A 15,219-nucleotide genomic window follows, 5' to 3' on the forward strand; every position below is an offset into this window, starting at 1 on the left:
ATTTGTGACCATTGCATCTCTTGGAAAGTCAAGGAAGTTTTCTTCTGAGGATCTGGACAGGAATTCTCTTTCTCTGTTGCCTATGCATTTTCCAGCCCCAGTTCCTTCCTTGGCAGCACTGTCAATGATAAGGTGAAGTGGAGTTAAATCAAGAATGACCTCCATTGCTGCTGTAGGGCATGTTCTCATAGCCCCGGTGATGCAGACACATGCGAGTCTTTGCACTTTATCTAGTGATTTCCTAGTTGTTGTAAGATCGGTTCTTTTGTGCCAAGCCACCGCACCATAGGTAATTATAGGTCTTACCATTATAGTGTACATCCATCTTAGGATGTATGGTTTGCAGCCCCATGAATTGCTTGCTAATCTTTTGCAAATCATTAAGGCTTTCGTAGCTTTACCAGTGGTTATTTCTACGTGTTTGTTCCAGAGGAGTTTACTGTCTAGTGTGATACCTAGATACTTAACCTCTTTCTGTGTTTCTATTACTTCTCCAGCTAACCGTATAGGTTTCATACGGGAAAGAAGTCTTTTTTTGGTAAATGGTATAATTGTTGTCTTGGTAGGATTGAAGTTAATTCCTGCCGATAGACACCATTTCCGTGTGTTTTTCAATCCTCCTTGAATAATATCGCGAAGAGTTTCTTCAAACTTCCCGCTGGCTATTATTACTATATCATCGGCAAAACCGAGACATCGTATACCTAGGGAAGTTAGATTTTCTAGTAGTTCATCAACAACAATACTCCAAAGCAAGGGTAAAAGGACCCCCCCTTGAGGACAGCCTCTTGTTGTGATGATAGTTTGTACATTAAGACCTACCCTTACCTTAGCTGTTCTTATGCTCAGCATTTCATTGATCCATCTCACTACAGTGATAGGAACTTTTTTCCTTTCAAGAGCTTTGTTTACAGCGACATGTGAGGTGTTATCAAATGCTCCCTCTATGTCTGGAAAAGCACATAGGGCTGTTTCTTTTGCATCCAAAGCTCTTTGTATGGAATTTGTTAGCTCGAAAAGGGCAGTTTCCGTAGATTTTCCTGCCCTGTAAGCGTGCTGGCGATGGTTAAGTGGCATATTTATTAAAACTTCTGATCTAATGAAGTTATCTATTACTTTCTCCAAAGTCTTAAGTAGAAATGATGTCAGGCTAATTGGCCTGAATGACTTTGGATGGGTGGTATCTTTTTTCCCAGTTTTGGGAATAAAAATTACTTTAGCTCTTCTCCACAGGCTTGGTACATGCCCAATTGCCATGCTACTACGAAGTATGCTAATGATGTACGGCATCAGGTCTTCCGCCCCTTTTTGAAGTAAAGCAGGGAAGATACCATCGACACCTGGTGACTTAAAAGGTTGAAAGGTGTTTATCGCCCAGTCAATTCTTTTGCCTGAACAAATAGCTGCAGCTAACTTCAAGTCTGTTTTGTTAGGTTTGAAAGGTGTACTTTCTATAACATTTCCTGTCATTGGAAGCGAGCCTGGGAAGTATTGGATGCTGTGCATTGTAAGGTAGAAGAGAATTTTCTAAACGCCCTCCTACTCGGAGAATCCCATCAACATCGATGAATGGATTCAAAGCACGTAAGTGTTTAGGGATTTTTTTTTTGCTTGATTTGTTCGATTTCATTCTCGAACATTTCCTTTTGTGCCGCTTTGATAATTAGTAAATGAGCCAAATCTAATTCCCATGCTTGTTATGGGCCGGTGATAATGCCGTATAACTTAGGTCGACATTTTATGATAAATCGAACCGAAGTAGCAATGACTCGTACGACCTTGAGAAGACTCGAAGAATTGAGGATAATGGAGCACATTATCGCTATCTATTAAGTGAGTGGCAAGGACCTTGATGGATCGACGTTCTTCTTCAGGATCAACCTCGGCAGGCTGAGTTGGAGACTCGAAATTCCATTAAGAATGCAGAAATTCAGGACCAAACCACCAATTGTCCAACCCTTGAATTTCCGATGGAAATACACCTCTGGACGCCACATCGGCTGGGTTATGATGCGTTGCAACATGTCCCCAGCAATCGATACAAGTAAGCCGTTGAATTTCCGATACACGGTTGGAAACGTAAGTGGTCCACTTCACAGGAATAGCTCGTATCCACCTCCTTGGTGTACTGCAACAATTGTGCTACTGTGTTTTTGCCAAAAGCAGATTGGTATGGATTTTACCTTCGCTATCCAAGACACGAACATAAACAGTTGCTCCGTACGCCTTCATCGACGCATCACAAAAGCCATGAAGCTCGATAGCTTTGTTTGTTGGACTCATGTGTATCCATCTTGGAATTCGTAGCTTTTCTATGAGAGGAAGTTCTCGTTGAAAAGCTTCCCACTCATTTTTCAATGTTGCTGGAACAGGTTCATCCCAGTCACAACCTAGCTCCCAGAGTCTCTGCATCATAATTTTTGCCGTGATAATGCATGGTGATATCCAGCCAAGTGGGTCGAATAACTTGGCGATGGTTGACAAAATCGATCGTTTGGTGGTGACTTCTGCTGAAGGTTGAAGATTTTGGTACGAAAAGCAATCGTCCATGGGGAACCATTTGATGCCTAGGGTTTTCACGTGGTTGGACAAGTTAATCTGAAGCTCAAAATCTAGCTCTCGGTCATGGGCAGGAATGTCTTCGACAAGATCTCTCACATTGCTTGTCCATTTTCGCAAGTTGAACCCCTCTGTTGCTAAAAGTTGCCATGCTTCATCGCGTTTTTTCCGCGCCTCTTCAATAGAATCTGCACCACTAATCAGATCATCAACATACATGTCCTCTCGGACAACCTTCGCCCCCTCCGGGAAGTTGTGTTGCTCGTCATCAGCTACCTTCTTTAAAATCTTGATGGCAAGATATGGTGCACTTGCGGTGCCAAAAGTGACGGTATTCATTTTGAATATTTTCAAAGGTGCTGTTTTTTGCTCTCCACATCACAAGCTGATAATATCGGTCTGGGAAACTAACCAAAATTTGCCGGTACATCTTCTCGATGTCGGCCGTAAAGGTGATTCGGTGAGTCCGCCATCTTAGAACGAGATCGATGATGCTCGTCTGCAATTTTGGACTCACAAGCAGACGATCGTTGAGGGATTTCCCATCCGAAGCTCGTGAAGCTTCGTCAAACACTACTCTCAGCTTGGTAGTGGAGCTAGCATCCTTAAAAACTGCATGATGTGGAAGAAAATAGTGGTACGGTGTTGCCAAAACCGCATGGTTTTCTGCTATCTCTTCCATATGATTGAGGTCGACATATTCCTTCATGCATTTTTTGTAGTCGGCGGCAAGTTTTGGATCTGCAGCAAGTTTCTTCTCCAGAACTAAGAATCGCCGATAAGCGTTATGTCGGCTAAAACTTATTCTTGGATGACCTCCATCTTTGAAGGGAAGTTCGACCTGATAACGCCCATCTGGGAGGCGTACGGTGTGTTTGGCAAAATGTTCTTCACATGCAATATTTTCCAGAGTTTCATATGTTGGGAAAGGCATTTCTTCCATTACAAAAAACCTCTCCACTTGCATGCATAGCTCGTGAGTTTGAACAAAGCTTCGTACTTGCCGTGGAATTTCCACTGGAACTTTCCCTAATACGATCCACCCGAAATGTGTATTTTGCGCTATGGGTCTGTTGCCATCCAGAGGTCTTTGAATTTCCGGAAGGAATATTTGGGCACAGACATCGCTTCCTAAGAGTAAGTCGATGGGAGCGGGCTCACAGAAGTAGGGATGGGCTAATGAGAGCTCCTTTAGGTGGTTCCATTTGCCGGGTATCACTCGTTGGGTCGGGAGATGGCCAGTCAGCGACTTGAAGATATACGCCTGTATGGCAATCTCGAATGTCGAATGGCGGGATGCAAGATGTAAATCGACGGAGAATTGCGTTTTGCCACTGCTGACCAACCATAACCCAGACACCTCGACAAAGGTACTCCTCTTTTCCAGCTTCAGCAGTTGTGCAGCGGATTCCGTGATGAATGAAGTTTCTGAGCCGGTGTCAATAAGAGCACGTAAGAGGCCAGTTCTGCCGTCTGCATCTCGGGCCTTCACAACTGCTGTCGCCAGATGCACCTGGTGAGTTTGCACTCGACCATGCGACGCGTGGTAATTAAAGGTGGTTGATTGGAGTTCTTCCGTTGGTTGGAACTCAGGTGTGTATGTGTTGACAGAAGCCTGGAATGTGTTGGAACCGGTAGCTCTTGGCTGAGAAGCTGTTCCAGTTGTCCCAGCTACTGTCGCAGCAGCCCTGATGTGCCAGCCTTATTATGTTGTTGGTGATGGTATTGTTGTAGTTGTAGTTGTTGTTGTGGTGGTTGTTGTCGTGGTTGTTGTTGTTGCGTGTGTTGTTGTTGCGTGTGTTGTTGTTGTTGTTGCGTGTGTTGGGGTTGTTGTTGGAACGTGTTGTAGTGCAGAAGCGAGTGGTGTCTTTGTTGGCAGAAATGACAGCAGCTGAAACTGTAGAAGTCCTGAATCAAATGTCCATATGAAAGGCAGTTTTCACAGACCTTAAGTCTATGAATGAAATCTCTTCGTCCTGAGTAGTCCGTATTCAGGAACTGCTGGCACTTCCACAACGAATGCTGACCCTGATTGCACAGTTTGCATACAAGACGTTCCGCAGGTGATGTCTTCGGTGCTAATTTGGATGACTGCTTGGCCGTTTGCTTGACATGCAAAGCTTTCGTCTTGGGAGGTTGGAAACGTTTGGTGTTGGTGGTAGCCTCGTCTTTGCTTTGACTCCTTCCGGATTCATGTTGGACCATGACCACAAGTGTGCGGAGTCTAATCTCCAAAAAGTCTGTAAATTCTTTAAATGTTGGAAGTTCTTTACTACCTAATTTCTCTTCCCACAGTTTTATAGTAGAGCTTGGCAATTTTTGAAGAAGAAACCATATCAACACGATGTCCCATGAAGACACCGGTACTTTCAAGTTCTCAAGAGCAAGGACACACTCTCTGGTGGTATGCAAAAAGTCCCTAATACCCGAAGCAGTTTCCCGTGGCAAGGAGTGTTGATCAAAAAGGGCTTGCATCTGGATGTGCACCAGAATGCGTTTATGGTCATACCTCTCCTCCAGAAGCTTCCAAGCTTTATCATAGCTTGCAGCCTCCACCGACAGATTTTGCAAAAACCGATGAGCATCCTCAACCAAGCAAGATTGCAAAAAATGTAACTTATCGATATCATCAATACTAGTGTTATTGTGCACAATGGACTGAAACCTACCATGAAAATCCCGCCAAGCCACATACGAACCATCAAATTTAGGCATATCTATTCTTGGCAATCGAATCGCTGAATGTGATGATGAAGCCGCTGAAAAGTTTGTCGGAGCCATAGTTTTTGTCTCATTTGAAGCTACCGACTTCGCCCTTTCCACTGCCTCAACCAACTCTGCTTCATATTCTAAATAGATTTCATAGATTTGGTCGTACACCACTAGCAAATTTTCTTTTTTCAAATTTTCCTGTAACTTGCCCCCACCGATGATTGCTTCGTGGTAGACTTTGGACGTAGCCATATCAGCCTCGAGCTTAGCAAGGCGAACTGAGGAGTATGCTGCAGTCTTGCGCTCTTTAGGAGCTTTTTTAATATTCACAAGATCCTTACTTATCTTGGTGAGAATTCCTTTCTGTAACTCCCCATATTTATAACCACTTGCTTCAGTCATATTAAATATATTTTTATTACATAAACAATAAAAACGATGTATAGACAAGTTTACAACACGTACAACGACTTACTGCTTGCCTGCTGCTACTGCTGCTGCTTGCCTGCTGCTTGCCTGCTGCTACTGCTGCTGCTGGTGCTGCTGCTACTAGAACTCCACTGACGTTTGTAGTAGAACCGACGAGGTATTCACGAAATTTAATATTAAATCGCGTTTATTTAAGTTTAATTGTAGGTTTGAATTAAATTTAATTATATTTTGATAAAATGTTTGAAAGAATATTTATAAAGCACTACCGATAGGGTCTATATAAAAAAAGTTTTTATTTTTAACAATACACTGGACACATAAAATTGTTTATTTAAAATGTTTATTTAAAATATTTAATTGTTTTTTGGTTCAATTAAATGCTCGAAGGACCAATGTTTTAATCACTCTTGAATAATTGCTTAAATTTTATATTAAAAAAGTTTGATTAAAGTATAAATCTCTATAATCTTTTATTTTTAGTCATAAGACCTATCGTACAGCCGATTCGTGCAGTCAAATCATCAATTTATTAGCTTTAAAAAAAGTAGCTCAATTGTGGAATGTAATTTATAAGCATTGCCCAATGTATAATTGTGTACCATTATTTGCTACTTTTGTACTTTTGTACACAGGGAGAACAATTAGAAAAACAACAGAGTAGCGTTCTCGAATAAATTGAGGCACAACGTAATGAACAAAAGAGGGAACAACAGAGTGTTCTCAAAAAAATGGAAAAAATGGAAGCACAGCAAAACAACCTTCTTGATGAACAGAAAACCCTCATCGAAGGTAAGCTCGATAGGATCAAGAACAAGTTTGTTGCTCTTGATGCTTCAATAAAAGACGTTGCAAAACAATCTCAAGAATAAATTGAGAAAGTTGAAGAAAAACTCGAGAAAATTCGAGAAAGTGGATGACAAATTTGAAAAAAAAGAAGGTAAAATGCAATGTTTTACCGAAGAACTTTACAAGGTTAGAAAAATTAAGATCCGAGAAAGTTCTGGTGAGTATCCAAAGAAAAAGGAAATGCATCCACCAACCTTTGATGGTTAAAGTTCTTGGTCCATCTACAAGAAACAGTTTGAAGCAGCTGCCACAACAAATGGCTGGGATGACGAAGACAAATGTATAGACTCTTGCTCTTAGAGGTCCTGCTGCTGAGTTGTTACAAACTTTACCACCAGAAAAGAATGGTAACTTTACCGCTCGTGTCCAGGTCATTGAAAAACGCTTTGGAGATGGCCATATGTAAGAAGTCTTCCGCGTCCAACTCAATACAAAAGTCCAGAAAAGAGGAGAAACTCTGCAACAACTCCAAGCAGATAATGGAAGGTTAGCTCATCTGGAATATCCGACAGCAGGAGACGACATTATCAATCAGTTCGCGACAGAAGCCTTTGTTCGTGCTGTATCTGACATAAATCTTCAGCGAGCGATACGAACAGCTGGAAAACGTTCAATTCTTGAAGCATTAGCGTTCGCACTAACTATGGAAGCAGCAGAACAGGCTTCTCAAGGCGTTCATCGGGTAAGAGAAGTTGCAGTGGAGGAATGCTCTTGTCAAAAACTCGCATTTCAAAGAAACCAGCGAGACGGAGTTGCTCGATGCTGGAACTGTAACAAGACAGGACATCTCCAGCGGCAGTGCAGACTGCCACCAAGAAGAACTGCTTGCCAACACTGTGGAAACAGGAATATTGCCCAACAACAGGTAAGCGATACAACCAACACTCATCCTCAACTTGATTCCCATTCAGGAAACGAGTAAGAACCAACTTCGAGGGGTAGAGCTGGTTTCTGGTATCGATGGCCCCAGAACCACAATTCAAGTCTCACAGACTAAACGAGACAACAAAAGTCTGACAGTGGAGGCGACCATAAACAACAAACAACACGTGGCTACAATTGACACCGGTGCCACACACCGCCTCTATTGTACATAGAGACTTGGTGAAGATGACATGGCTACATAACAATAACGCACAGTGTGCGATTTCGCGAGTTAAGCGGAATTTAATTCGAAAAATGACTTGTCTTGTTTGATGCCAAAACCGGTTTTTCTTAAAGCTAATAGATTGTAGAAAGTGTGTAAGTCGCCATATAAAACCAACCCCATAGGAATATTTTTTTTTTGGTAGCCTCTCATCCACCTTACAATATGTGCAGTGAACTCTGCCATCGAAAATTCCGATTTCACCTCGTTCGATAATCAGTTATCGAATTATCGTTTCAATTCAATAAAATTCCGAATGATTATTCTCAAAGCGATTGAGCAAATTATACCTGATAGCGCACTGCTTCTTTCTTTCCGAATTTCATCATCTTCCTGTGCGGACCTCATTGTGATTAGCTATCACTATCATATCATATTATCTGAAATCACGTTTTTTTTTTATATATAGTGCTATCAAGCCAGTGCACTTCAATAAACTTTAATATTAAAAACCTAGAAGGTTAAGTTGTTCTGTACTTTTGCATAGAATTCTCGTCAATTAAAATAGACGACACAACGTAACAAAGTACAGATAAATTCTTTAATTAAAAGAAAAAAACCGACTTATCCCACGAGGGCCTAAGCCAGGAAACATATATTACACATGTAAGATATTAGCTAATTGAAAGCCAAAGTTTATTCTTTTTGTTTAACTTTCCATGTCGCAAGAGTGATGTTAATTTTTTTTTATTAAACGTTTCTGAAGTGTCGACTGTGAGTCTACCTCTAGTGAAAACAGGAGCACGTGATAAATCACAGCTTCGTACTTAATCAACTCAAAAATCAGAGAAATCGCACGAAGCTCAAAAGGAGATCCCAAAATCGTAATCTAAACATTCCACGTTGTATGAAATCTTAATTTAACCGATAAAATCCTTAAAATCGTTTATCGATATCTAAAAAGAAACCTTGTTTGCGCGAGTGTGTGTACACCTGCTAACTTGCGTTTTAGAACGCGTCACATAACCCATGTGTGACGTCATCGTCGCACATGGGCCCATAAGCGAACGCAGTAGCAAAAGAAAAGTACCGATACCGATAAGAATCCACGCCGCCGCTTCTTTTGTTCACAAGCCTCTGACAAGGTTTTCAAAACAGTATTGCCTTGTTAAATATCAAAAACCACATTTAAACTCGCTAACAAGGCCAAGCCGGCATCGACAACTACTGCGCCCACCATTATAAGTTACCCTTCCCAGCATCCCAACATCCATTAAGCAAATTCAACACCCACCACGAACCAGCAACGATTATCGACTAAAGTCGTCATGAGTTTTTTTTTTATTATTGAGTTTAAGCCAGAATATGTAAATTACTCAAATGTTAAGAAATCCTAAACACTCAAGTTAAGTATTCTAATTTTTTTTGTATTTGCTCTCAATTTCGATTACCCATTCACCCATATGAAATATTTCTTTTTTTTTATCCTAAAGTGTATTTAGCAAGCGAAAGCTTAAAAGAGTTAGAAAAAGCTAACTCAAACTAAACCTTCCGCGACTTCCATTCTACTGGAAAACCAACTTATTGGCCGGCAGATACCTCGAAAATACCTGACCTGATTGATTTCTTTATAGTCAGGGGAATACCGTCAAATCGAATCAAAATAACGGAATGCTTTGATCTTTTCTCCGACCACTCTCCCGTTATTCTCACTATGAGCGAAAGTCTTTTTAAAGTTGAAATACCACCTAGGCTAACAAACGGTAAAACTAACTGGGAAGGCTTTAAGAAAGATATTGAGGATAATGTTGAATTAAGGGTATCACTACAAACACCTCTTGAGCTTGAAGCAGCGGTAGATAATTTTGTGAATATTATCCAAAAAGCCGCATGGAACAATACCCCTTGCCAAAGAGAAATTTCAGGGTACAAAGATGCTAAATATCCCCAAGAGATAAAAGACGTTCTTAAAGAAAAGCGAAAAGCGCGCAAAAAATGGCAACAAACTCGTGCTCCTCAACACAAATCTAATTTAAATCACTTAAGTAATTTACTTAAAAAGATGATATCAGATTTCAAGAACCGCGAAGCTAAAAATTACCTTGAAAATTTGACGGCAGGTAAAGAATCTAACTACTCTCTATGGAAAGCTATAAAAGCCACGAAGAAACCTAAGATTCCAGCACCTCCGATTATGAAAGACCAAAATGAATGGGCAAGAAGCGACAAAGAGAAAGCAAACGTTTTCGCTGATTACCTAGAGGACACATTCAAACCATTCAATGGGCAAGCATTGAATGATCGTAAAAATATGAATTTAACGTCAAGTGAAAGCTTAATCACAAGAAATGTTACACTCGCCGAATTAAACAGAGAAATCAAGAAGCTAAAGTCAAAAAAAGCACCCGGATACGACTTAATTACTGCGGAAATTCTTAAAATGCTCCCACGGAAAGGTTTAATAAACCTCCTCTATATAATGAATGCCACTTTAAGGTTAGAATATATTCCAAATCAATGGAAAGTCGCAGAAGTAATAATGGTCTTGAAACCTGGCAAACCATCACACGAAAAGAAATCATACCGACCCATTTCACTGCTTCCTGTAGTATCGAAGGTTTTTGAGAGAATATTTTTGCAGCGAATTCAGCCAATAATAGAAGAAAAAAGGCTTATACCTGAACACCAGTTTGGTTTTAGAAACAAGCACTCGACGATAGATCAAGTGCATAGAATCACCGATGTCATTGAGAGAGCTCTCGAAGAAAAGAAAATTTGTTCAGCGGTCTTTTTAGATGTGTCTCAAGCTTTTGACAAAGTATGGCACGAGGGCCTCAAATTCAAGTTAAGACAAGTCCTACCGGAAGGGCTCTTTACCATTCTTAGAGAATATCTAGAGAACAGAATTTTCCGCGTTAGACACGGAAATGATTACTCAGACTTTAGGGAAATAGTGGCTGGGGTACCACAAGGTAGTGTTTTAGGTCCCATTTTGTACCTACTATTCACACGCGATATACCTCAAACAGAAAACACAATTGTAGCTACTTTTGCTGATGATACCGCAATACTTGCAGTAGGCAAAACAATCAACGAGTCGACAAGTAAATTGCAAAATGCCCTTAATAATGTCAATGAATGGACAAAAACGTGGCGAATAGCGCTTAACGAATTTAAGTCAGTCCACGTGGACTTTACATATAAGAAAATAAATAGACTACCTGTTTTTATTAATACTACTCAAGTCCCATTTGCAAATGAGGCAAAATATCTCGGGATGACTCTCGACGCGAAATTAAAATGGAAACCGCATGTTAAAAATAAATGTGATCAATTAAATATGAAATTGAGAGAAATGTACTGGTTGCTAGGACAACATTCTAGACTTAGTATCGAAAACAAATTATTAGTTTACAAGCAGGTACTTAAGCCTGTCTGGACATATGGTATTCAACTCTGGGGTTGTACCCGCGATACAAATTTAAATAGATTACAAACTTTTGAGAATAAATTATTAAGATCATTTGTAAATGCGCCGTGGTATATAAGAAACGAAGATCTTCACAGGGATCTTGGAATCCCCACGGTTCGCGAAGAAATAAAAACGTTTGCCCAAAAACATCGAAAACGGTTAGTCGAACATACTAATAGAACAATACTAGAAATTCTCGACGAGACAAACTTAGTACGACGTTTGCGAAGGACTAAACCTTCCGATTTGGTACAGTGAAATTTTTTAATTTAATTCCTTTATCTCAAAATATCGGCATTGATTAATATATATTTAAATGTTTTAAAGATTTTATTTGTTTAACTTCCTATAAAATGTTTTTTTGATACCAACATTTAAACCATTACTTAAATGATTTAATTTAAAACAAATGTTATTTATTTATTTTTAAATATCATCAGTAGGAACTTTCATCGGAAAGTTACCTACAACACGTAACTTAACTTCGAGAAAGATAAATTGCTAGATAAGTTCCATCTGAACTTAGTTGCAGTCGGGAGGAGGAGGTGGTTTTAGTGGTTAAGAGTCCCACATATCTATGAGCACGCGTTTTCCGGTCCTCATAGAATCTTTTGAAGATTTCAACACCTACCCACGGACAAAAAAAAAAAAAAAAAAAAAAAAAAAAAAAAAAAAAAAAAAAACTAAACCTTCGGATCATACCCCCCCCCAACAAGTCGTGCGCACAACTTCACAGGAGGAGAAAATCCGGTGAGTCATTTTTACTTATTCTATATAAAAAATATGCATATAAAGAAATATTATCATATGAGTGGACACGAGCATTGTCTCCCATTAGTGAACTAAATTGAGTAATATAAATTTTAAAAGAGAAATAATATCGGTATATTCATATATTAATTGAGTGATTACGATTATAGTATACATTCTGGGATGAAAAATTGAAAAACTTTTAAGTTCACCATCTAGACTATCCAAATTGAACTTTTTCTCATTGGTGAACTTAAAAGTTTTTCAATTTTTCATCCCAGAATGTATACTTTTCACCGAGGCGAAGGTGGGAAAGTTTATGCCTTGATAAGAGCACCGATTTTCCACATTTTCTTTCGTAGGAATGGCTTAAGTCCGACTTAATTATTTGCTGCACTTGTCGTACTTCCACTACCAAGTTTATTTTCACGAAAACTTCTCTTGTTATCAAATTCTCACGAAAATTACTTCATTTTTGTCACTTTTGGCTCTCTCTTCGACCAAAGGCTTCTTTCCTGATCGTTTTAGGTAACCATACTTGTCATCTTTGTAAATTAAATTATCAATAACACAATCGGACCTTTCTACTCCTCCAGATTTTTCGCGGTTGGACAATCAATTTTCATGGTAAGCCTTAATTTTGCCCATTTCTGCCTGCTTCAAGGTTTTTTCACGCCTTATTTAAAAATAACCGAACAATTTTACTTATTAAATGTTCATAATGGGTTAAATTTATTTTCCAACTGTTTTGCTTACTTTTGGTTACATTTGATCTCGCTAAACCACACTTTTAATGTGAAAATCAGCTGTGCCTCTATAATTATTTCGCACCAGAAATTCAAAAAATAATTTTTAAAATTAAGTTTAACGAATTAAATAAAAATAAAGGGTGGCAAACAATCCAGTATGTACTTGTCATCTTATTCGTGCAAGGAGTAAAAATTAAATATCCTTTATATGGTTTAAAAGCGAAAAAATTGGCTGCCTTTATAATTATTTCGGTGGGTGTATGATTTATGTACGTTACAATATAAGCTTTAAATTGTCCCGCACAAACAAATAAATTAAAATGCAAATAATATTACAAGTTATATAAAGACTAAAACAACTGTCTATCAAAGTTTCTTGAGTTTGAAACAAGTAGGCGACCGATGTAGATTAGCATGAAATTCGCATATCTCATTGCAGCGCTTACACAGCAAATTCGATTATATTAACTTCATATAAATGTATACAAAATCAACACACTTTTCTTTATTTTTTTTCGTCGTCAGTAAGTTTCCATAAAAATGTTTCACTTTTCTAAACACTCTTTGAATCGATGAGTATACAGTTTTTGACATTGAAAATTTTAGTTATTTTTTTTTTAGAATCCTTTTTTTTATTAAGTGCGAAATCGTAGTTTTTTTTTATTTTAACTCTTTTTGAAAACCCAAGTTTAAAAATTTATTGAAAATGCCACCAAAAGCGCAAATTACAAATCGTGTTACAAGAAAAACTGCAGCTGATGGAGAAGAACCGATTGGTTCACAGAATAATCCTGATGCTAACGTAAATAGGGGACAAGAAAACCCTGACCCGCCTCCTTCTGGATCTGGAGCAGGTCGAGTCAATCTTTCACAAGATGAAAATCTTCAGCGTTATATTCATAACATTGTTACGGCTTCTATAGACTTAAGTAGAGCAGAAGATCTTCAGACCAGGCAGGAAGAGTATGAGGTCGAAAGGCAAAACCTACGACAAGAAATTGTAAAAACAATACAAGAAGGACTTAGAAACTTTGTTGCACCTTCACGAGAAGTTGCCAATGACCTTCCTAAAACCAAAACCATCTAAATAAAAGTTCAGGGCAATATCACGACATAAGGGTAGGTGAGGATACGAACCAAGGTCTTAACCAAAACCGCGAAAACCCAGATCCTAATCAAAACCCAAACCCAATTCTTGTTCAAAACCAAGATCAAAATCCAAACCGAGTAGTTCAAAATCAAAACCAAAATCAATACCGACTCACAAGCGATGCACCTGAAAGTACTCGAGCGGACTTGGAAAATTTTCATCCAAGCGAGAACTTTCAGAATTTTATGAATCAGCTTGACGCCTTGAATATAAATACCGCAGGTCCAAGCAATCGAGGGTCGAATCAAACAACCTGGCATCCTCCAGTTGATTTCAAAAAGTGGAGACTTCAATTCGACAATAATAAGATGTCGGTTGATGATTTCCTTTTCGAGCTAAATCGGTTAAAGATCTGCTATAAGGTGACGTGGGAAGACGTTTTTCTGCATTTCCATGTATTGGTAGCAGAAAGTGTAGAGACTTGGTTCTGGACGTATCTCAAAGCCAACCCCGGTACCAATTGGCGTCATTTAGAAATGGTTCTTATAGAGACATTCCGAAGTCTTGACACCGACACCGAAATTTCGAGAAAAATGTTTGACCGTCGGCAAGGTCAGACAGAAAGTTTCGACGACTTCTACCAAGATATCTTGAGATTAAATTCTCGGTTGAAAGTGCCTGAATCAACCCAAGAAATAATTGAGTTGTTGAAACAAAATGTGAAGAAAAGGACCGGTGAGCTTTTAATAACCTTCTCGACAAAAAGTTTGCCAGAAATGGTCTACGTATGTCGTACCATTGAGAAACGTATGACGCAATACGAAGGCTGGCGATCTAAAATGCTTCCGACTCCAGCATCTAACACAAAACCCAAAGTAAATGAGCTGAACTTGCAAGAGGAAGAACGTAATGATTTCGAAGCTGTTGAGGCCTTCTCTCAGCAAAGAAATTTCACTACCTATACCTGTTGGAACTGCCATGAAAAGGGTCACGGTTATAAAAAGTGTCCTATTCCGCAGAGAAAGTTGCATTGCTTCGGATGTGGTTTGGAAATCGTTAAACCGAAGCCTCGTTTTACCAAAACGTAAGAGGGCTCCGTAGTAAAACAGCAGATATTTTTAGGAACTCTCAAGCATTCCCTCATGATATATTTATTTTGACTGAAACTTGGCTAAATTCAAGTTTCTTGGACACAGAACTTTTTTCTCAAGAATTCTTAGTTTATAGAAAAGATCGTCATATTGGAGTTGCAAAAGAACTAGGAGGGGGTGTTCTCGTTGCTGTACGAAATAAAATTGTTTCTTCACCCGTTTCTTTCCCTTTCAAACTTTCACTTGAATTAATTCGTGTGAAGCTTTCCTTTGAAACTAGATTCGTATACATTATCAATGTATATATTCCCCCAAAAAGCTCGAACGTTGTTTATACTGAACTTTCTTTGGCAATAGATTATATAATGGACTTGTCTTGCTCCAATAGCAACATTTTACTTGTAGGAGATTTTAACTTACCACACATTGAT

The 15,219-nt window shown here is 39.0% G+C and overlaps 1 protein-coding gene across 1 annotated transcript; it reads right to left on the minus strand.

Moving 5' to 3' along the window:
* Positions 1-4,230: 4,230 nt before the first annotated feature.
* On the minus strand, positions 4,231-5,673 carry LOC129905668 (uncharacterized). The gene has a single exon (XM_055981206.1). It carries the CDS (start codon positions 5,671-5,673, stop codon positions 4,231-4,233), a length of 1,443 nt encoding a protein of 480 aa, XP_055837181.1.
* Positions 5,674-15,219: the final 9,546 nt, after the last annotated feature.

Source organism: Episyrphus balteatus, chromosome 1 (genome assembly GCF_945859705.1).
Source record: "Episyrphus balteatus chromosome 1, idEpiBalt1.1, whole genome shotgun sequence".
NCBI lineage: Eukaryota > Metazoa > Arthropoda > Insecta > Diptera > Syrphidae > Episyrphus > Episyrphus balteatus.